General features: G+C 36.8%; 1 protein-coding gene and 1 long non-coding RNA gene across 6 annotated transcripts in view; one reads left to right on the top strand and one right to left on the bottom strand.

Moving 5' to 3' along the window:
* The window catches only part of LOC141563624 (NACHT, LRR and PYD domains-containing protein 12-like), a 59,179-nt gene extending 38,358 nt beyond the window's left edge, over positions 1 to 20,821 (top strand). The window contains exons 8-10 of one of the 3 annotated variants that reach the window (XM_074304985.1): positions 2,678 to 2,848; positions 10,486 to 10,656; positions 13,150 to 20,821. In XM_074304985.1, the coding sequence (XP_074161086.1) occupies positions 2,678 to 2,848; positions 10,486 to 10,656; positions 13,150 to 13,291 (484 nt within the window). In that variant the 3' untranslated portion in view covers positions 13,292 to 20,821. Of the gene's footprint in view, positions 1 to 2,677; positions 2,849 to 10,485; positions 10,657 to 13,149 lie in introns of those variants that run through there. The other 2 variants (XR_012488468.1, XM_074304987.1) reach the window with 2 other exon arrangements.
* Positions 1 to 23,262, bottom strand: part of LOC141563629 (uncharacterized) — a 45,585-nt gene that overhangs the window by 22,074 nt on the left and 249 nt on the right. The window contains exons 1-3 of one of the 3 annotated variants that reach the window (XR_012488470.1): positions 22,127 to 22,714; positions 21,149 to 21,251; positions 8,610 to 8,644 (exon numbers count right to left, since the gene is read on the bottom strand). This is a non-coding gene — a long non-coding RNA (uncharacterized LOC141563629). Of the gene's footprint in view, positions 1 to 7,263; positions 8,645 to 21,148; positions 22,715 to 23,262 lie in introns of those variants that run through there. The other 2 variants (XR_012488472.1, XR_012488471.1) reach the window with 2 other exon arrangements.

The raw sequence follows: 23,262 nt of genomic DNA, 5'->3' as shown, positions 1-23,262 counted from the left end.
TCAGATTTTTGTCTCTGATCCACACTGATTATACAATCCTAAACAAGTCACTTAACATCTCTACGCAATTCTCTGGAACTTTAATTTGAAAAGAAGATACAGACTTGGATTGGAGAAGGTCTAATATCTCTCCCCTTCATTCTCTGCATTCCAGCCAAATTGCCCTACATACTCTTTCCCATAATCAGAATTCCATCTTTTTCTGTCTCTTTCTCCTTATAGCTATTCCCTAACAAAATTCTTGGAATGAACTCCTTCCTTGTTAGATTCTTACATGGTGCTAAGTCACTGGAATTGATAGAGACAATAATTATCTAATTGAGCATGGCTCAGTATGATTGATCTGATCCTACAAGGAGATGTTATGGGTCAGAACTTGAGACAAGGTAATGTACTTGGTTCACACTTTTAAAGGAGTTCGACCATTGGTTCACACATTAGACTACACCTTTAGAGAGTATATAAAAGGACAAGCCCACTGGGGGAAGATGGAGAACCAGGATTCAGTGGGGAGATAGGCAAATCCAGGAGATTCACAAGTCTAAAGGAAAAGCCTTCTCATGGACTTCCAAGAGATTCAGAACTACGATTGACTTTGGGAGATACACAAGGCAGAAACCCACAATCCCACACTCTTGGAGGCCGAGTCTGATTCATTCCCATTTCCACGTTTGCTCTGGCTGGAGACATTCGGACAAGAGCTCTCGGGAATCAAGAAAAGAGATAGGCCTCTAAGAAAGCTAACTGGGTACAGAAAAAGATTCAGGATTTTGAAGGACACAAAAAAGGATCCAGATTTTAAATCCTGGCTGCATTGGTGATTATTGGAACTGAACTGAAACTAAGGCTGCCTCCAGAAGCTCCCCAAGAGATCTTCTCCCAGAGAATGATTGTGATTTAGGGAACAGAACACTACACTTCCTCATGGTCTTTATCTTAGGATTCCTAACTGCCTTCAGATTTAAGATCATACATCATTTATTAAGAACTTTTCTTTTTTTTTTTTTTTTTTTTTTTTTTTTTTTTTTGCTGAAGCAGTTGGAGTTAAGTGATTTGCTCAGGATCACACAGTTAGGAAGTATTCAGGGAGACCAAATTTGAATTCAGGTCCTCCTGATTTTAGGGCTGGTATTCTATCTACCGCGCTACCTAGTTGCCCCCTGTTTAGAGATTTTCTTGATTCCCCATTATTATTAACACTTTTTTCTTCCTCAAATAATAATGGATCCATTTGTTTGTTTAAATATTTGTGTGTACCACCCTCCCCAGTAGAATACAAGTTTGTTGAGGAGAGGAACAAAAAAAATAAACAAAATAGAAGTTAAGGACCTCAATATTGCTCTAGAAAATTAGAGATGATAGAACTCCAATGATAACTAGATGAGGAGAGAAAATAACTTGTGACTATCTCAGCTATGCATGGCACCATAAGTAAAGGCATAGAAACCTCACAGACAAATGCAAAAAAGTAGAAATAAACTTATCACATCCTTTCCTGACCACAGTGTAATAAAATTATATTTTTACTAAATATAATCCTAGGATCTTTGGAGAAAAAAATTAAAAATTTGTGATTGAATGACAAATATAAAAAAGTTAAAGAAACAAAAGAAAATGTTAGCAAACAAAATTGACAAAATTGAGGATTCAAGTACCTTGGTGTTAAAATTAGAAAAAATCCTAGAAAAGAAATAAATCAACCCATCTCCATTTAGTATCAAGGCAGAAATCATGAAAATCAAAGATATTAACAAAATTGAAGAAAACAAAACATTAAATTGACAAAAAAAAAAAAAAAAAAAAGGCACATTGGGGCTTTTTTTTTTAAACTAACAAAATAAATAAAGAATTTGCTTGATTTTTTTTTTAAGTGTCAGAGGAAAAACAAATTGTATGGAAAAAATTTCCCACAAGTGAAGGTAAAATAGTGGAAATTTTTAAATGGTGGTGTTTAGTTTTTTGGCAGCAAAACTGGTAACTAAAATGCATTTACAAAAATATAATACATTCATATTAAAGGAAGTGTATTGTTCAAATTATTCAGTATCAGAAAAATAAATGAACAAACCATAATTAAACTTAGAAAGGAAAATTGCCAAGATTAGATGAAATTCTATCAAGAATTACAAATTAAGTTACAAGTGAATTCTATGAAGACTTCAAAGAAGCATTAATTTTAAAATTGTGTATAGAGTTTGCAAAAATACAGATGAGACCCTTCTAAATTCTTTTAATGACACAAATATGCCCTTCTTACTCAAAATGGGAAAAAATTCTTAATGCTTAGGTTAGTATTCACTCTTCAACAAAACTTCCTAAGAAAACAGGAAAGGAATTAGAAATTGAGTTTAATCCATCCTACCATTTATCTAGATGAACATCTATTTCCTAAATAGATATATCATAAACAAATTAGAGGAGCAAAGAAATTACCTGTGAGATTTATATATTAAAAAAGCATGACTAAAGGATAATGAAGAATAAAAAGATAAAATGTCCAGTTTTGATTACAAGGATTAAAAAGATTTCATACAATTAAAAATCCTATAGCTAAAATTAAAAATGAATTATCATGAAAAGAATATCTATTTGAAGCTTCCCAATAAGAACCAGGAAATGAATTCAGAGGGAATAATTTAAATAATAATTCCTCTTCTCCTCATGTTTTATCCTATAGGTTGACATATTGCAAACTCTCTCCTGCTTGTTGTTGGTATTTCTCCTCAAACCTCATGAAGAATGAGAGCCTGAAAGACTTGTGCCTGAGCCGTAATTGTGTTGGAGATTGTGCAGTGAAACTCTTGTGTAAAGCCTTGGGAAATCAGAATTGTAAACTACACACATTGAGGTAAAACCCATAAGTGTTTTGTGAAGGGTTCCTTGGGCCAAGAGGTAACTAGAAGAGAGCACAAACATAGAAGGAAAAGGGGGAACCTTCTTGTCTGAGGCTGAATCAAGGTGACCCCTAATCCCAACACTTTAATCTCTTTAATAAATGATATGTAATAGATCTCTCTTCCTTCCTCTTTGTCTTGGGGCCCAGTTTGTAGGAGAACAGTTTGCTAAAGGAAGCATGCACTTCACTCTGGGAGACCCACTGAAGGTTCTGTAAAGAGATAATCATGTAAAGTTAGATACTAATGACTAGGTGTAATGAAGATTACATTCCCTCTTCCCAATAATATTAGTTTTTAAGAGCTCATCAACTCTTACTTGTGATAAATCACAATATTCCAGAGTTGGACATAGCCTCAAAGACCATCCAGACTAATTTATGCCTGAACAAGAATCCGCTATTTAATTGCTCTAACAAATAGTTGTTCAACCTCCACTTGCAAACCTCCACTGGGAAAAAACATATATAATTTATACTATAAACTCTATTTTGAAAATTTTAAATTGTCAATAAAGTCAGCCTGGGGATTTATTGAATCTTCTCCTTCTGGCTCAGACAGAGCTCCAAAAACTTTCTAGGGAGTTGAGCTCAATAGTTTTTAAATTATGTCTCCTGGATCTATTTTCCAGTGAGATATTTCACATTGTTTCTATTTATTTTGGTATTGCTTTATTCTTATAAAGTCATTAACTATTTGCAAAGTTCTAATTTTTAAGAATAATTTTCTTCAGAGAGCTTTTGAACCTTCTTTTTATTTTGCCCAATTATTCTTTTAATGGAGTTATTTTCCTCAGTGGATTTTCTTTTCTACTTGTCCAATTCTGCTTTTTTTAAGTCTTTTTCCTCCTCATTGACTTTTTGTACTTCCTTTACCATGTGGCCTAGGCTATTTTTTAAAGTGTTAATTTTTATTTGTGTCTCCTTTATCAAGTTGTTGCCTTGTTATTCATGATTTTCTTGTATCGTTCTCATTTTTCTTCTCAATTTTTCTTTTGCCTCTCCTGATTTTCAAATCAGTTTTTAATTCTTCCATGGTCTGAGATCACTTCATATTTTTCTTGGAGGCTTTGGATATAAGAACTTTGATTTTGGTGTCTTCTTTTGAGTGCATATTTTGATTTTCCTTGTCACTAAAGCATCTTTCTATGTTCAAAATTATTATTTTTTTCTTGCTGTTTGCTCATTTCCCCAATCTATTACTTGAGTTTTAATTCTTTATTAAAGTAGGGCTCTGCTTCCAAGGTGGAGGATGCACTGTCCCAAGTTTTATACAGCTGTCTTCATAGATTTTTCTAAGGATCTGTAAGTTTTCAGTTCTTCGAAGTTGGTATGAGCTACAAAGAAGAATGTTTATTAATCTCTTATCCTATACTCTGATCTGTGAGCAGCCACACTCTTCTCTGTCCTGGAACTGTGAGAACGGTCCCTAGTCCACTTTGGCTGTAAACTCACCCTGGGAGTGCTTCTAGAACTGTGACCTGGATCAGATTATGGGAAAAGCAACAGAGTCCTACCTCAGTACTAGTAAAGAGACCCTTACAATCTTCCAATCAGTTCTTCAACCCCCTTGCTGTCTGTCTATGGGCTGACCAGAAGCTGCTACTGCCACTTCAGGGGTTCCAGGTTTGTCAGGCCTGGGGCTGTGCTGGTACAGCTTGCTCTGGACTGTGCTCTACTCCCACCAAGGCACAAGAAACCTTTCCTGACAACCCTCCAAGTTCTTTAGAATCAGTGGGATGAGAGGCCTGGAAATCACCAATTCAGTTTCCCCAAGATCTGCCCCTGGTCCACTGGGGCTGGGGCCGTGCTGGTGTGCCAGGTGCTGGCCTGTGTTCCATTGTCACCATAATGCAATGGACTCTTCCTGCCAACTTTATATATTGTCCTGTGCTGGAAAATTGTTTCACTTCATCTTTTTGTGTATTCTGGCACGTCATTATTAATAGTTTGAGGCAGACCTCAGGAGAGTTCCTACCTATATTGCACCATCTTGGCCCCACTTTACTCCATCATTTTGATTCTGCCTCCATATTTTCTATAAGATTAGCATAAGACATATCAAACACTTTGTTAAAATCTAAGTGAAAAGTCTATATGCCTTTATTTTTACCACTCAGATCAGTAACACTGAGACAAAAGTAAAGCTGTGCTGGCTCTGTGATCACTGTTTCCATTTTTGTATCATCATTAGTGATCTTAATAAGATATTTTAAATTTTTTCTAAAAATCTAACTCAAACTAATTAGTCTATACTTTCTTTTTTTATATACTTTTTTTTTAAATTAAAGCTTTTTATTTTTCAAAACATGTGCATGGATAATTTTTTAATGTTAACCTTTGCAAAACTTTGTGTTCCAATTTTACCCCCTTCCTCCACCCCTTCCCCTAGATCAGTGGTCCTCAAACTTTTTAAATAGGGGGCCAGTTCACTGTCCCTCAGACTGTTGAAGGGCCGTACACTCTGTCTCCGTTACCTCAGCCCATAACCCAGCGGGCCGCATAAATGTCCTCAGCGGCCACATCTGGCCCACGGGCCGTAGTTTGAGAACCCCTGCCCTAGATGGTAAGTAGTCCAATATATGTTAAACATGGTAGAAATATATGTTGTATCCAATATATGCATACATATTTATGCAGTTCTCTTGCTGCACAAGAAAAATCAGATCAAAAAGGAAAGAAAATGAGAAAGAAAACAAAATGCAAACAACAACAAAAGAAGTGAAAATGTTAAGTTGTGACCCACACTCAGTTCCCACAGGCCTCTCTCTGTGTGTAGATGGCTCTCTTCATCACAAGATCATTGGAATAGGACTGAATCATTTCATTGTTAGAAAGAGTCAGAATTGATCATTATATAATCTTGTTGTTGCCATGTACAATGATCTCCTGGTTCTGCTCGTTTCACTTCGCTTCAATTCATGTAAGTCTCTCCAGGCCTCTCTGAAATCATCCTGCTGATCGTTTCTTACAGAACAACAATATTCCATAGCATTCATACACTACAACTTATTCAGCCATTCTCCAGTTGATGTTTATCCACTGAGTTTCTAGTTCCTTGCCACTATAAAAAGGGCTTCCACAAACATTTTTGCACGTGGGGATCCCTTTCCCTTTTTTAAGATCTTTTTGAGGGACAATTAGGTGGCACAGTGGATAGAACACCAACCCTGAAGTCAGGAAGACCTGAGTTCAAATCTGACCTTAGATACTTAATACTTCCTAGCTGTGCAATCCTGGGCAAGTCACTTAGTCCCATTTGCCTCAGGGGAAAAAAAAATATCTTTGGGATATAAGCCCAGTAGGAAACACTGCTGGATCAAAGGGTAAGACAGTTTGATAACTTTCTGAGCATAGTTCTGAACTGCTCTCCAGAATGGCTGGATCCATTTGCAATTCCACCAACAATGTATCAGTGTCCCACTTTTCCCACATCCCTCCTAGCATTTGTCATTATCTTTTCCTGTCATCTTAGTCAATCTGAGAGGTGTGTAGTGGTGTCTCAAAGTTCTCTTAATTTACATTTTTCTAATCAATAATGATGTAGAGCATCTGTTCTTATGACTAGAAATGGTTTTAGTTTCTTCATCTAAAAATTGTCTATTTCTTTTGATCATTTATCAATTGGAGAATGGCTTGAATTACCATAAATTTGCGTCAATTCTCTATATATTTTAGAAATGAGGCCTTTATCATAATCTATACTTTCAAGGCTCTTCTCTTACATTTTTAAATTTTTTTTCTTAAATTGGAATAGTTCTCTTTTCTGTTCCTCCTGTACATCCTTTGTTCACAATTTGTTTCAGTTGAATTCAACAAGTATATTGAAATTAAGTATATTGGAGATACTGTATTTGAGGAAACAGATAAAAATGAAGTCATCTTTATCTTCAAGGATCATTTGTTCTACAGGAGCTAAGCAATATGTACATCATATTTTAGTGACAGTGACATTTCTTTTAGTGCTCAATGATTCAATTGTTTCAAGTTTCTTGAATTCATCAAGAATAACAAAGTGCTCTTCTGCTATTTTCTTATTTTTTTAGGTTCTTTATTCCTCCCATATTCCTTATTAGTCACATTTGTTTTCTCTCTTCTAGTCCATAGGCTATCCTCTTAAATAGGGAAAACAGGCTAAAATAAGACTCTGTGTTTGTGTTTGTGTGTATGTGTGTATCTCTCTCTCTCTCTCTCTCTCTCTTCTCTCTCTCTCTCTCTCTCTCTCTCTCTCTCTCTCTCTCTCTCTCTCTCTCTCTCTCTCTCTCTCTCTCTCTCTCTCTCTCTCTCCTTTTCATTGAGAATTATACCTGCCTCATGAAATGGTTGTCTTGCCCTTATTCCTCCTATTGTCTCCATTACAGCTTCACACACACACACACGCCCTTTTTTCATTAATGTAACTGCATTTTGAGGCTCAGTACTCCAGACTTATAACTGCAATATTATGCTTTGGTATTCATGCTTTGTTATCTGCCTTCCTTTTGTTGCATTTGAATGGTAAAGTGAGGCAGATCTCTAAGCAAGATAAAATTTAATACCTGAGACACACACTGATCAGTAAATGAGTTAATAGCCTATTTTCATTAATGTCAAAGACCCTAAACTAGAGGACATTTCCCTTTATTTAGATTTTGGTGAATGCAGTGTAAAGAACAAAATACTGGTAGGTGATATCATGAGATTAAGGGCAATACGAATGGTTACAGATCTGGGGCAGGAAACAATATGATTGATTGGGTTTGGTAATAGGATAGAGCAGTGACTGTTCCTTCTTCTCTAAAGGGACTGAGAAGTGCTCATTGTTTGAGTCCAGATGTGAGAAAGTGGCCCAGATCTTTGTATAGCAAGCCAGACATCTCTGAACTATAGCTAAATAGAATAAATATCAGGTCCAACTCTTTCTGTTCACACACATTTCCCAAGGTTAGCAAAATTTCTTGAGGCAAGAATAGATGTATTTATAAATTTAATCCATAATAGGTCGGTTGAACTTTGAACTAAGTTCAGAGACAAAGAATCATGACTTAAGCAGTGATAGAAGAAAAGCAGTTACAGAGCAAAAGCACTTGCTTATAAAAAAGGATCAATTAAGGTTCACTTAAATCTCGCACATGACTCCAAGAAGCAGTAGCACATTTGGCACCCACATCCAGTAAATGCTCTCGACAGATTGACTAAACCAGGTTGAGGGTAACTGAGGGGTCTCAAACCTGTGCGTGAGTTGGGGGTATGTGAAAACTTGCCCTGAGAGGATGGACAGATGAGAATAATTTGTTCCAATGGCCATGAAAGGCAAGAGAATCGGGCACTGTGGTTAAACATAAAAAAAAACCACCGAAGTCATTCACTCCATCTCTAGCCATCATAAGTAGTCTTAACTCTCTTTTGCCAGTGGATTGTGACATCTGTTGAAAAGAGAGTAAAACTAATAACTTCCTAAAACTTTTATCTCACTGAAATCCAATTTATCCATGAATCAAAAGATATCACCTATGCCATTTTACCATTTTTACCTATCTCAAAATCCTGTGGCAACAGACAAGTGACAAAGCACCAGGGATGGATATAGTGGGACTGTAATTTGTGATAATTTTGACCTAACACATAACACCAAGAAAACACGAGTACTCTACCAGTCAGCACCACACCATCCATACATGGAAGCATTGGTTAAGGAAATAGAGACGTTCTCAGGACTGTGGGTAAGTTCACTTACCTTGGCAGTATGCTTTTCAGGGATGTACTGGGAGGCTTCAAAGGAAATTGGGGGAGAGAAAAGGTATTATTAGACAGGCCTAATAAACTGAGTTCTACAGAGCCATTATGCTGACTTTATGCGTTGTTATGCCTGGCAAATCTAGACATTATACCAGCACCGAAAGATTTTTTTTCCTGAGGCAACTGGTATTAAGTGACTTGCCTAGTAATGTCTGAGGTCAGATTAGAACTCTTGTCCTCCTGACTTTAGATGTCCCCTGAATGACTTTCATTTGAATCATCTTAAGATTCTAAAGATTATCTGGCAAGATAAAGTATCAGACAATGAAGTCACTAAATTGCCAAGCATTCAAACTCTGCTGTGGATAGCACAACTCCAAAGACCTATCCATGTTGTATATGTGCCAAACATACACTTGCCTATAAAAGACTATTTCATGGAGAATTCATACCATGCGAGTGATTTTGCTGTGACCAAAAGTCTCTGTGTCTCCCTGAAGAATTTGGAATTGATTACATGTCATGGGAGACACTGGCACAGGACTGCTCAGTTTGGCATGGTATCACCAAAATAGGTACTATGCTTTATGAGTAAAACAGAAAAGAAATATGAGATGAATAAATTTAGACAATATAGCCCATTGTATTTGTGCCTGACCTATGGTAGAGTATTCCAAGCTTATATTGATTTGATCAGCCACAGTTGGACACCCTGTAACTGGACTCTAACATAGTGATGTTATTTTGGTTCTCTTTGAGAATGAAAAACAATTAAACAGGACATGAAATTAATCTGGCATAACCTCTTCTTCAAGAACTTTTTGTTATCAGCACTTCCTCGTGTAGATGTGCACCAAACAACTCTTTAACAATCATTTTATAAATTTTTTAAGAAATTGAAGTCAACCTCACTGGCACAAAGTTTGAAAACCTAGCTCTTTTTCATTTTCTGAAAATTCAAACATTTTATTTTCTCCTACCTTACAGGACCTCTCTCATTTTCCATTGTCTTCCACAATTTATCAACAAAGATTCAACAATCATGTCTTTTTTTCTTAATTATTTTTTAAGTAACAGATTATTTTTGTAAAATTCTCCTGTTCCTATTCTTTGATCATTTAATATTAAAAAATGGTTCCTAGTCTTATAAATTTAAATTAGTTTCTTATAAAATTTGGACATATGGCCTTTATCATAGAAATTTGATCCAAAGATTCTTTATCTCCCATTTACTTATTTTTTCCTCTAATTTTAACTGTATTGGTTTTGTGTATGGAAAAATCTTTCACTTTATTTAACCAAAATTACATTTTAAATTTTTATATTCCTTTCTATCCCTTATTTGGGATAGAAACTGTGGATCTCTATTATGTAGAGCCTGAGTTTATTTTTTAATATATAAGATCTGTAGGTTTCAAACTATGTTGTTTATGCTTCTTTCTGACCTTCCTTCTGTTCTTTTCATTTAAAAAAAAAGATGCCTTAATGACTTTTTTTTTCATTCACTATCTTAACCTTATTCCCCAATTATCTGCTTTCCCTCCTCCCCTTTTGGGGAAAAGAAAAACAAAATCCTTGTCACATATATACAAGTTCTAATGAAAGAAATTCCACAATTTGGGGGGTGTGTGTGTGTGTGTGTGTGTGTGTGTGTGTGTGTCTGTGTGTGTGCGAGTAGATGCATGCAGATATATATATAGCTATATCTATCAATATCTATGTGTTTGTATGCTGAGAGACAGAGAAAGGAGAGAATGACAAAGAGTGGTTCTAAAGAAGCTAGAAGTTTGATTCCTTTCCACAAAAAAGTGAAAAAAATTAATGGCTCCTAGAGAAATTAAATTGACGTTTTTCCTTTGGTTGTTCTCCTTTAGGTTATCCGGTTGTAATCTAACTGCTGCTTGTCTTCAGGATATTCTCCCTGTTATCTGTAGCAGTGATAGGTTAAAAAAGTTGGACCTGAGTCGTAATTATTTTGGTGATGAAGGAATGAAGCTGCTATGTGAGGCCTTACAAAAGCAGGATTGTAAACTACAAAGATTAAAGTGAGTCTCCCAAGTTTCTTTTCTAGAATGTTTCTTAGGCATTAAGGCAAAGAAATAAGAGCAAATAGCAGGTTAAAAAAAAAAAAAAAAAAGCTTTAATTTTTTTCCATTTAAAAAATCTATGTTATCTCCCTCTATCACTCCCCTCCTCCTGATATTTTGAAAAACAAAGAAAAGGAAAATAAAAATTTTGTAACAAATATGCTTAAATCAAGGAAAACAAATTCTCATAATCAGCCTAATCTAAAAAATATCCATCTCAAACAGTACCCCAAATCTATAACCTTCTCTGTTAGAAAACAGGTCATATATTTCATCATGAGTCCTCTGAAATTGAGATAGATCATTGCACTTGATCAGGGTTCTAAGTTTTTTTTTTTAAAGTTCTTTGTTTTGATAATTGCTATTGCATATGTTGTCATCGTATGAACAGTTTTCCTGGTTCTTTTCACTTCACTCCAAATAATTTCGTACTAATCTTCCCAGGTTTCTCTGAAACTATCTCCTTCTTTGTTTCTTAGAGTACAACATTATTCTGTCATGTTAGTGTACCATAATTTGTTGGGCCATTTCCCTTTTTGATGGACACCCTCTTTGTTTCCAGTTCTTTATTAGAACCACAAAGAGCTATGAACAGGGAGCATGGAGAGGGGCCCCAAAGTCACTCAATCTAGAACAGTGTCACCAGTCTGATTCTAAGACATTTTCTTTCCTAAAATATTCTAGCTAGGGGAGCCTTCCCTTTCTTACTCACTTCTGCCAGGATTAGTTTTCAGAAAACAGAGAGCATTTCTGTTAAACCCAATGGCAAATTTAGCCTTCTTTTAGTCTGTCCCCATTCACTTGAGACCTATTCCCCCATCTCATTGTTCCCTCTTGTTCCTCTTCCAAAAAGGAAGGGTATCTGTGCCCAGTGTGAAGAGACTGAGCAGCCCTGGAAAACAGAACCTGGAAGAGAGGCAGAGAGGGAACTGTTGAGGACAACTACCATAGTAGTGCTTAATTGTGAAGATAAAATCTCCTTCATCTGATCCAATTCAGAGAGGCCAATCTTGGGCCAAAACACTTCCCAGGGTGGCCCAAGCTGATACTGATGGGAATATTTAACAAAACAAATCAAAATGTAAAACAACATAGGTAATGTTAATTAATCATTGTCTGAGTCAGTATTTGGCCTTCAGGAATTATTTCTATTTGAGTTAAATATCACTGGTCAAGTCCACCCTGTACCTAACCAGGCTTCTCTGCTACTTATTAGCTCCTTTGAAAGACAGGTTAATAAAAAGAGAAAGATTAAATTTATTTTTACAATCATTTATTTCTCCCACTGCCTCCCCAGTAGTAGAACCATAAAAATAAACCCAAAAAGTGAAACTTTCCCATTGCATGGCCTGCAAATCCTGGTATTCAGCTAATCTGTCCCTGGCAAGGAGGCTACTAGGTGGTCCCATGGACAGACCACCAGGCTTGGAGTCAGGAAGAGACCTGAGTTCAAATATGGCCTCATACACTCAATAGCGATGTGGTCCAGAGGTAAGTCACATAACCTCTGTGTGCCTCAGTTTCCTTAACTGCAAAATAGAGAAAACAATAGAAACTACTTCAGAGTGTTGCTGATACATATATATATAGTACCTAACACAGCACCTGGCACATAGTAGATGCTTAAAAATAGCTTCTTTCCTTCCTTATTTTCTACCCTACTCTGTGTTCTAATTGCGCTCCCGCAAATATTCTTCTAATTCTCAATGTCCTTTCTAAAATGAGCCCTTTCCGCTCTGCTGAGAGTAAGCAGTGAGGGATTAGCCCTGGCTTGACCAGGCCAGACTAGCTCACAGGACTAACCCATCCCTTCTTTTGTATCCTGTGCTTCCCTCCAAGAAGTCAAAGTTTACATTGGCCTTTGTGTCTGATTTGTCACATTATTGATTCATAATGACTTGCAAACCCAGGTGTTATCATATGAACTCTTATGTAGCCATGTTTTCCTTCTTTTGTTTGTTTGTTTGTTTGTTTTTAAATCCAACCTTAAGGCCCACCATTTGTCCTGGCTCTGATTGTGAAGGGAGATTATATCTAGGAAGGGAGATTGTATCTAGGAAGGGAAATTATACCTGCCCCTGATGAAGTCCATGTAGACAGGTCTCCTGACTGTCACTGAGCCAATCATGAGGAAGACATATAATAGATGTGTTTTTTAAAACATTCTAAAGCAATTTCTACTCTCGGTTTCTCTTTCTTTTCTCTGTCTCTGTCTGTCTGTCTGTCTGTCTCTCTCTCTCTCTTTCACACACACACACACACACACACACACACACACACACACACGTGCACACACAGATAAAAATTTAGTCATAGACTCCAAAAAAGGGGAGAAAGGGTGGAAGGCAGAAGTGACCAGAAAAGGACTTAACAGAAAAATAGGCATCAGGATTGCAAAAAAAAAAAAAAAAAATCAGCTGAATATATTTTTAAAATTTTGTTTTTTTACAGCCTCTCGAGGTACCCCTTAAGTGAAGAATCAGAGAGGGCATGGACCAGTCTAAATTCAAGAAAATCTTTTCACATCACTTGGAAAGATTATCATGCGGCTACAAAAGAAATTTTTGACTGGGATGCTGAAGACACAGTCTAGCCCTGGCTCTTTTCACATGGATAACTTTGAACAAGTCACTTAAGCTTTACAAGTATCAGATTTCTTCTCCATGAAATAAAATGATTGAATTAGGTGCTTCTCAAGAAGTCCTACTGCCTAGGCCTTGGGCTACCTGGAATTAGAACATTGCCAAGTCCTCCTTACTGTGATTAATATATAGAAAGTTTTTTCTCCTCATCTTCCCTGGTTGGATAAGGAAGAAGCACAAAGAACCACTGCTAAAGCTGAGGACTGGAGAAGCTCTAACATGCAAAATCACAGGTTACCTGAGAGTAGAGGTCTCCACTGTAGGGATCTCTGGAGTACCATTCTTAAGAACCTTTGTGCCTTTGTTCTGTTCTATATAATATTCTGGTCAATTGGTGCCCCTCTTTGCTTATGGCAGCAAATTCTTGCCACCCTTTCTCCTTATCCCTGTTGTTCAGATTCATTTTGCTAAATTGAAAGCCCCCTTTCCATCCAGCCCTGCCCCCACTCAGTTTCTGTCCACTTCTACCTTCCATCTTGCATCACCCTCTGGAATCTCTTATACCAAATTCCTTTTTTGTCTTAGATATTGTCTTTTCATGGTCTCCACTTTCCAGCACTCACAGGAACCTGGATTTCTCCCCAAAGACTATTTATCCCTCAATATCTCCTGCAGTGCTAGATGATCCTTCTCTCCAACTCAGTAAAGTTATTCTCCCTCCTTCTTCTAGGGAGTCCATTATCTGGCTCCCAGTCTTCCACCATATCCCCTTGAACTCCCTGACCTTCTAGCTCATCACCACCCTTAGTGCCTTGGTCTCTAGCTCTCCTTCTCAGCCAGCCCCAGAGGTGTCCAAAACTCAGATGTCACCACTATCACTTCCCTCTAGAACTCTGAATTTCATTTTGAACACCATTTTCTATTCCCTCTCTCATTACTCTTAAACCTGCTCTTTGCCCTCACAACCAGCTCCAGTGGTGAAGGGTCAAGACTGTGGGGTTTGGAGTTCAAGAATCTGGGTCCAAATTCCTGCCTTGCTCCTCACCCCAGTGGCCACAGGTGAGTCGGTCCATCTCTCTGAGCTTCAGTTGCTCATCTTAAAATGAGAGTGTCAGACTGGCCCTGAGGTACCTCAGCTCCTGAGACATCTTTCCATTTCCTCTCCATGATGACGACAACTGCTGACAGAATGCACAAGAAATAGGACATGAGCTCATTCAAAGTTGGGTTGATCCAGATCAAAGTCAGAATTAGAGTGTTCCCTACAAGGGCCACAGCACATATGTAAATCTCAGTGAAGCTGCCAGCCACAGGTGTGCCCCTTCCAGTCCTAAAATGCTCCCAAGATGAAAGAATTATCTAATGTCTGGTTGCAAGGTGATACCAGCATAACAAGGGAGGTTTCTTTTCCTGTGAATAAAACCACAAAGCTCTTAAGAGGACAGAGAACTGAATTAGGCTCCTATCTATCTCTCTCCAGTGCTACCTCATATATGATAACTTGTATTCTAGGAGCCCTCAGAGGAAAATGTAATCAGAAGTTATTAGTAATGCTAGGAGAATTTTCCAATGCTACATTCAAATCTAAAAGCTTTTACAAGTGGAAAACAGAGCACTTTTGATGAAGACTGGGCACTTATATATGAGTTCACTTATATTTTAGTTTTGTCCATGTTTACTAAAATATTTTTAAAACCATATTGAGGGAAAGAGGCAAGGGTAGAGATGAGATGATGGTATCTGACAAAGGAGAGGAGACAGAATTGCTTAATTATTATTTGGCTCTTGATTTCTCTGCCAAGAAGATCCTTTGTCTTGAGGATAGAACAAAAGTAGATGATTGGTATCAGATGTCCAAGAAAACTAAAGAGTAGTTGGATACCACTTTGCAGATCTCTGGTCTGTAGGCTGATCGGAACAACATCCTCAGGGTTGTTCATGATTTTTGCACAAATGTTGGTGATTTGAGATGAAACCAGAGCACCGAAGAGGTGCTGCAGGAGTGATGAAGGGCCAACTTGGCTTTGTAAATACTGAGTGTCCCAAAAGTCTTAGTGTATTGATAAACTAAAAAATTAGTAGAAGACTGGGGAGGAGATGGAGACACTAGAGATAATGGTCCCTCTGGGTGGAGACCCTGAAATCCTAGAAGGCTTTTGCTGGAGAGGCCACTATTTAGAAGAAGAAAAATGATAAGGTAGAATGAGCCACAGTGGGAATTCACATGCCATCTGGCATTTTCTTATTTAAAAAAAAATCTTTCTTATTCTCCAGTTGGTAAGCTCAGTTGTTTCTACAAAACTATAATTGTTTCAAGCCCTCTAAGCTTTATTGCCCTGGGAGAAATCCCTGAATGCCTCCATCTCACTTGCAGCTTTGGTCAGAAAGATCTGTGTTTGGATGCTAGTTTTGATAGTTAAAGTCTATGTAAGCATTGGCAGACTTCTCAGTTCAAAAGTTATTTTAATTATTGTTTAACTAAGCTTAAAATTTTAAAAAAATGGTGGCTACTGGCCTCAAAAAATTCTTCTGCTGGGAGAAAATGTTTACAAAACATTGTACAAAACACAAAATAAGAAAAATAATTTTACTTTTTTTTTTTTTTTTTTTTTTTTTTTTTGCTGAGGCAATTGGGGTTAAATGACAGTGACTTGCCTAGAGTCACACAGCTAGGAAGTGTCAAGTGTCTGAGATCAAATTTGAACTCAGATCCTCCTTACTTCAAGGCTGGTACTCTATCTACTACACCATCTAGCTGCCCCAATAATTTTACTTCAATTTATACTTACAGTTAATTTCATTTTTTTTTCCATCATGAGTCTTTTGAAATTGTCTTAGATAATTGCATTATAAAAGTAACCAAGTTTTTCCACTGTTGATCATCATTACAACATTATTGTTATTTGCACAATGATTTCTCATTTCTACATACTTCACTTTGCATCAGTTCATATAAATCTTAATATGGGATTTTCTGAAATCATCCTGCTTGTCATTTATTAAAGCACTATAGTATCTCATAATCATATGCCACAAGTTCATTCCCCAATTGATAATAATCCTATTGATTTCCAATTTTGCCAGCATGAGGGGCTGGTACTTAATGACTACAAATTGATCAAAATCCATTTAAAATGGTAATATATAGAAAACCTCTGGGAGCTAACTTAACAAGGTACACTTAAGATTTTTATAAATATAACTTTTAATAGAAATAAAGGGAGACAAAAAGAACTTGAGACTAAAATGGCAATGCTCCTTTAGTTTATGGTTCTAATATTATGCCCATAAAATTAGCAAGGAAATATTTTATAGAATTTGATAAAATAATAACAAAATTAATCTGGATAATCAAAAATCCAGGGAAATAATAGGAAAAGGTATAAATAAAAGGCATTACCAGAATTCAAACTTCTTTGATAGTGATTAAAACAAAAGAGTTTTAAAAAATATATAAAAAATAAATAGAAACCTTTGAAAATAATATCCTATCTTTCAATAAATGCAAAATGTAATTTACAAAGAAAGTGATGGAATATAACTTCTAGGGGAGACAGCAATAATTTTAAGGTCTCCTTGGCCTTAGAGTGCTTCTGTTCTAACAATCTGTGAGTGATTATAAATATTCTGGCTTTGTAATCTGTGATCCTGAGGCCCTCTGATCTAAGAATCTATTATGTCAATGATTGTAAAAGTCTTCTGACCTAAGAATATAATAATATTTCTTCCTTTAAACTTTAGGGAAGATCTATTAGTGATCCTGAGATTCTCTAACCTTAGGATTAGAACCTTAGTTCTAATAATCTTGTTTGTCAGTGATACTAAAGACTTCTGAGGTTAAGATAGTTCTAGGTATGCTAATCAATGATTACCAAATTCTGGAGACCACTGCTCAGTACTAAGTCTAGGCCATAAAATTAGCATTCCAATAACATGAAGAAGTACATAAATGTGTCTCCTTGCTTCTGATGCTTTGCTTAATTCTTTGAATTTTAGTCCATTTCAATTGGTGTTATAATTACAATAAATTTTGCTCCTTGACTTGGATATGGGTTCAAGCCTGCAAATTTGTTTTGAGACAATCAGTCTGCAACCTTCAACATTTTGGGATCTCTTCTCAACCTCAACAAAGGAATTCCCTTGTTAACAAGTCTAGACATAAAAACTAGAAAGTAGTATTTGGTAGAAATTCAGTTCTGATTCTCATGCCATGTACCAATGCATGTTAAAAATGAGTTAGGTGAGCTAAATATAAAAATTCACACCATGAAAATAATTAAATAAGAACAAAATCAGGTACCTTTCATAACTATGAATAGAGGAATTTTCTTAAATAAGATAAAAGATCATAAAATATATAGATAATATTTACCATGTAGTTCTTCTCTACTCTCTTCTTCCCCATTCTTCTGGAAAATTGAATTCTACTCCTGGAATGCCCCTTGACTTTGATACTCCAGTTGTGGATTTTTTTTGGTCTCTCCCAGGCCTAAACAGCTCTTTTCAAACATCTCCATTCATACCACTCCTATCCCACTCCAACCATGCAATTGTATTCCAGTCCTTTCCCCCTTTCAATCTCTCCCTTAAGTGTAGTTACTTCTATTAAAATGTAAGATTCTTAAAACAAGTGAGTGGTTTATAGAACAATTCCAGAAATCTTATAAGTTCTTAAATGTTTTATCTGTTTACCTATATACCAATATAAAAGGAAAAATGACATTATAGAAATAGCTCATCAGTTATCAATGATGTGTCTAAAACCCTTAATTTATATGTAATTAATACAAATATTTAATGAGAACTTCTCAAAAGATAAATTAGTCCATAACTGTGAACAAAAGAATGGCGAAGAATAAATGGCCATTCATGAAAACATAATCCAAATCACTAATAGTAATGGTGTAGTGTAGGTTCTATGGAGAATGTATTAATAACCCTAAGGTTACCTGGTCTTTACCCTAAGGCCAGCTGGCCTTGGGAATGCTGTATTTCCACAAACAATGCTGACTATCAGATATAATCTGTAGGTCAGTTTCTGGGACAACCTAAGCCATAAAATTCAATACTCCTTAGACCACTCCTCAATTCTATGTCTAAATCATAAAATTAGCATATCAGTGACAAGAAGCACCATATCTTTCTATCTTTTCCCTACAAATTTATCTTCTTGCCCCTGGTTTTTTGCTAAATTATTTTGGAACTTAGCCCACTTCAGTTGGCTCTACAGTTATAATAAACTTTGTCCTTGAGTTGGAAATGGGAAAAATATAAATTAAAACCAATCAGATTTATGTTATATAATGCAAATTGGTAAAATAACAAAAAACTATGAATATTGGAGATATGATTTATGAAGTTGGAGAAGCAATACCTAGTTTGGAATAAACATGTGACAAATTCACAATGGCTATTCTTTTTGCCAAAAGGGAGGTTTATTTAGGAGAAGAGGTTACAGACAAAACTAAAAGGTTAAAAAAAGGAACAAAGAAATGGTAAATATGAAATAGTTGGCAGAGCATATAGTTAGATTAACCAAAGTTAGCCAGAGTAAGGAGAAAAGGGACATTAGAGGGAAGGCATTATGAGGAGGAGGTTGCGGGGAAGGCAGAGTAAACCTCATAGTAAATTTAGTCCTGAAATGATTTGGTAAAGACCTTAATCATAATCAGATCTTTTTTTTGGGGGGTGCCCCCTCCCTGGGAGAATATAGCCTTAGGGCTTTTCCAGGCATAAAGGCCTGACCTCTAGATAAGATGCAGCAGGCAGATCAGGTCTCAGACCTGTCTAAAGTTATGCTAATCCATATCTCAAAAGTTGTTCAAAGATGCTCAGAAGTTTGAGGGATAGACAAGAGTTCCATCCTCACAATCAGTCTATACCAATAGGATACTGTGGGAATTGTTTATTTAATTGTATATCTGATAATTGCCAGATGGGCTTCTTCTAGACTGGAGAAAGTGTGGAGGGGTGCTAGATCCCATTGCCCAAATTGACTACTCAGAGGCGTATTCAGATACAAACAGGAAACATTTATTCAGTCCTTGCAAAAAAAGGCTCAAGCACACCAGCTGAGCAGACCTACAGTCTTTCAGCTCCCATCTCCCTGGCAGCAAGCCAAAAAGTGAAATGGTTAAATATCAAAAGATGGACTGAGGACAAAAAAAAGTAGCATTGCTGTCTACTTCCTGTGGGTCTCGTAACTTCCTGAAACTGGGGCCTAGGGTCTGACCCACTCCAACTCACAGACTTTTTGAGAAATTTCCACCTCCCCATTCAGGAATATAGTCAATTCATATCACTGTATTAATTAATACTGTATTGGCAGGATGGTGATTTAACTATCTTTGGCATTCATTTAGAACAGAAGCCCCCCCCAAAACCACCACTATATTAACCTAGAAGCTATATCATATCAGACTGACCAAAATGGGTCAAGCACCTGAGTGTGAGCATGAATGGGGAAATTATTTGAGCTGGAAACTAGGAAGGAAAACAGAATAGAAGATAAGATTTAGAGAGCCAGGGAGGATCTCTCTAGAGGTGAATGGTACTTTTTCATTAGGAGTCCTTTGCCTAGAACTTTGTATTAATCAAAATAGCAAAGTCTTCCACAGCTGATCATCATTACCACATTACTGTCACTGTGGACAATGATATCTTGTTTCTACTAGTAATTCTGAGTTTTTATGAAACTATCCAGCTTGTCATTTTATCACAATCATATGCCACTATTTGTTCAACCATTCCCCAACAGATGAGAATTCCCTTGATTTCCAATTTTTCTAATACATAAAGAGCAATTATAAATATTTTTGTACATATAGATCTTTTCCTTTATCTTTAAAAAACTCTTTGGTTTATAGCTTTACTAGTGAAATTTCTAGGATCAGAACTGTGGCTCCCTGATACATAAACTGTTTTTTGTTGGTTGCTAGAAATATTTTCTCGTTGACCTGGGAGCTCCAGATTTTGACTATAATATGTTTCAAAGTTTTCATTTGGGGATCTCTTTTAGGAAGTGATCATTGTATTCTTTCATTTCCTATTTTACCACCTAAATAAGATATAAAGAGGGCAGCCAGGCGGTGCAGTGAATAGAGCACCAGCTCTGAAGTCAGGAAGAACTGAGTTCAAATGTGGCCTCAGACACTTAACACTTCCTAAACTCTGTGACGCTGGTTAAGTCACTTAACCCCAATTGCCTCAGCAAAAATAAATAAGATATTGGGGCAATTTTCCATGATAATTTCTTGAAATATGATATCCAGGCTCTTTCTTTGATCATGAATCTCAGGTAGTCCAAAAATTCTTAAATGGCCTCTCCTAGATCTATTTCCAAACTAGTTTTTCCAATGAAGCATTTCACAATCTTTTCTATTTTTTTCATTTTTTGACTTTGTTTTGTGGTTTCTCGTTTCTTGATGTGTCATGGAGTTATTAGCTTCCAGATTCTTAATTCTTGCATGAGATTTTGGATTTCTTTTTATATTTGGTCTACTCCCCTTTTTAAATTTTTCATTTCTTCAGTAAATTTTTGTTCCTCTTTTACCATTAGACTAATTTTATTTTTTAAGATATTATTTTCTTCGGTAGAAAGAAAATGTGTGTCTTTTACCAAGCTATTACCTTTTCACAATTTTCTTGTATAACTCATTTTTTCCCCCAGTTTTTCCTTTACCACTTAGGCCTTTTTAAAAAGTCTTCCAGGAATTCTTTCCATGTAGTTATCATATTATTAAATTTATGTCTTAGTCCTCTTACTACCATATTAGCTTTTTATAGTCAATTTTTTTTTTCTCACTGTGTGCTCATTTTTCCTCTTTCTCTTGATATTGAACTTTATGTCAAAGTTGTAATTTGCTTACCTGTTGATGAAGAGGCATTGTCTCAAAGTGCCAGGCTTTTTTGTGCTGCTGTTTTCTATCAACTGGAGTAGAACCAGCTTCTAACCTTTGGGTAACTGGAGCCCTGCAAAGCAAGTTAGAGACAGGAAAGTTAGGGTCCAAACAAGAATTTAATTAATTTTAGAAATTAATTTGCAAATGGAAGTCTCCCTCCCCCAAGAAAGAGGGCTTGTTGTTGCTAAAGATGGGACCATTTATATACATGAAAGGTGTGGGACCACCACACAATATTTTTTAGGGCTCAAGACAGATCTCATGGTTGATATTGGAACAATACTGGTATTATTTGGACCTGTGGGAACAGTCACAGTCTCAAATCTTGAGGACACTGATTACTCTAAGGTACAGAACCAGAGTTCAGTGATAGGAACAGAAATGTAGTACCCAGCAGTTACAAGGAACAGGGATTGTGAATATGTAATGGATGGCCCTGGGAAATAGGAGGGAGCTAAATCCAAAGTATATAAAATATACTTTGCCAGAGGATATTATCCAGGGCACAAAGGATCATTGTTATGCCAAATTCAGGACATAGTCTCCTTATTGGGTCTTACCTCGAGAAAACAAGGTAGCTCCAAAATATTTTGACATTTTAGAACTAGTTTGGGAGGTCTGCAAGTTTTTGGTACTTCCAAGGAAGGTGATGAAATATAGGGAGATGTGTAATAACTGCTTTCTTGTCTGTGCTCTGCTCTGTACCCTGAAAGGGCCCCAGTCCCCTTTATCCACAAGTCCTAGTCCTTCATCGTTTTATTACTTTGACCAGGATCCCTAATCTCCCTTGTGATTAACCCTTTTATTCTGGAACTGTGAACCAGAACTGTGTACACTTTATACACACACACACACACACACACAGAGTGTATAAATAAGAGCTAATCGGTACTAGCATAAGGTCCCCTGTGATCTCTTTCTAACCAGTTGTCTCCTTTCCCTTACCATCTCTGGGATGAGAGCCACAAATGCTGCTGCTGCTACCACTAGAAGTATGGCTTACAGCCTGGCTTTCACCCGAGTGTGACAAACTTTTCCTTCCACTTCTGAGTTTTCTAGGGTTCACCAGCTGGAACACACAGAAATAAGTGTTAAGGCTAAATCTGAACTCGGGTCTCCCTTACTCTAGGACCAGTACTCTTATCTACTAGGCCTCTTAGCTACCCCTGTAATACATTCTCAAAGGGAAAGTGTAGATACAATAGAGATTTATGATTTAATCTACAACCCTCTTAGTTTTCTCCACTTTGTATTTGAAAATGCCTGTTTTGTTGGATGTTAAATTAAAGCAATGAAGAGCAACTTAAAGAGCTAGAATGATATTCAATGTTTAAATGCAGGGCCATGCCAGTGAAGTAAAAATTACTATGCTCCCAAAGCCGGCTTCCAGAAGAATCGGTATACAAAGGGACACTTCACAGGGATAGCCTAAATAGCACGTTCATTTGGAGGATCTCCATGAATCTTAAATAAAGAGAGTAATGATCAGAAAGAAAGCAACTCCAGACGCCAGTATAAATTACCAAGAAAATAATTTCCAATTGTAATCATGAAAAAAAAAAAAAAAAAAAAAAAACCCAGGGCAAAGCAGTCTGGCAGAAAGAAGTCAGTGAGCATCTTAAAGAGCTCCTGGTCAGGAATTGTGCTCTTGGCTGGCAAAGAAAGGCAAAGTCAGCCCCTGCCCTTCAGTGTCCCACAATCTAACGGGCAAAATTAGGTATCTAATGAATAAAATTGGAAATCTTCCACAGAGGGACTGGAGAAAGCTTTCTGGAGACCAGGAAAGCTCCCAGAGTTAGAAAGGGTGACAGGGTAGGAAACATTGCTTTAGGAACAACGTAACAAACATCCTGCAGCACATTCCGAAATAATGTCAGACTGGATAGGTGACCTCCACATTAAAGGGCACCCAGGTTCAGGGGGCAAAGTGGCCTGGAGCAGGAGTGCTGGAAGTGCGGCCCAGGGAATCCTGGGGTCTCTGAAAGCCTTTGGGAGGCCTACAAATTCAGATTTAGTTTTTATTTCTAATATGGTAAAGCGCTATAAATAGGACCCACGTAAACGAAACCTCTTTTTTTTTT

This window comes from Sminthopsis crassicaudata, chromosome 3, assembly GCF_048593235.1.
Source record: "Sminthopsis crassicaudata isolate SCR6 chromosome 3, ASM4859323v1, whole genome shotgun sequence".
Taxonomy (NCBI): domain Eukaryota; kingdom Metazoa; phylum Chordata; class Mammalia; order Dasyuromorphia; family Dasyuridae; genus Sminthopsis; species Sminthopsis crassicaudata.
This window is presented reverse-complemented; position numbering and strand designations above follow the sequence as displayed.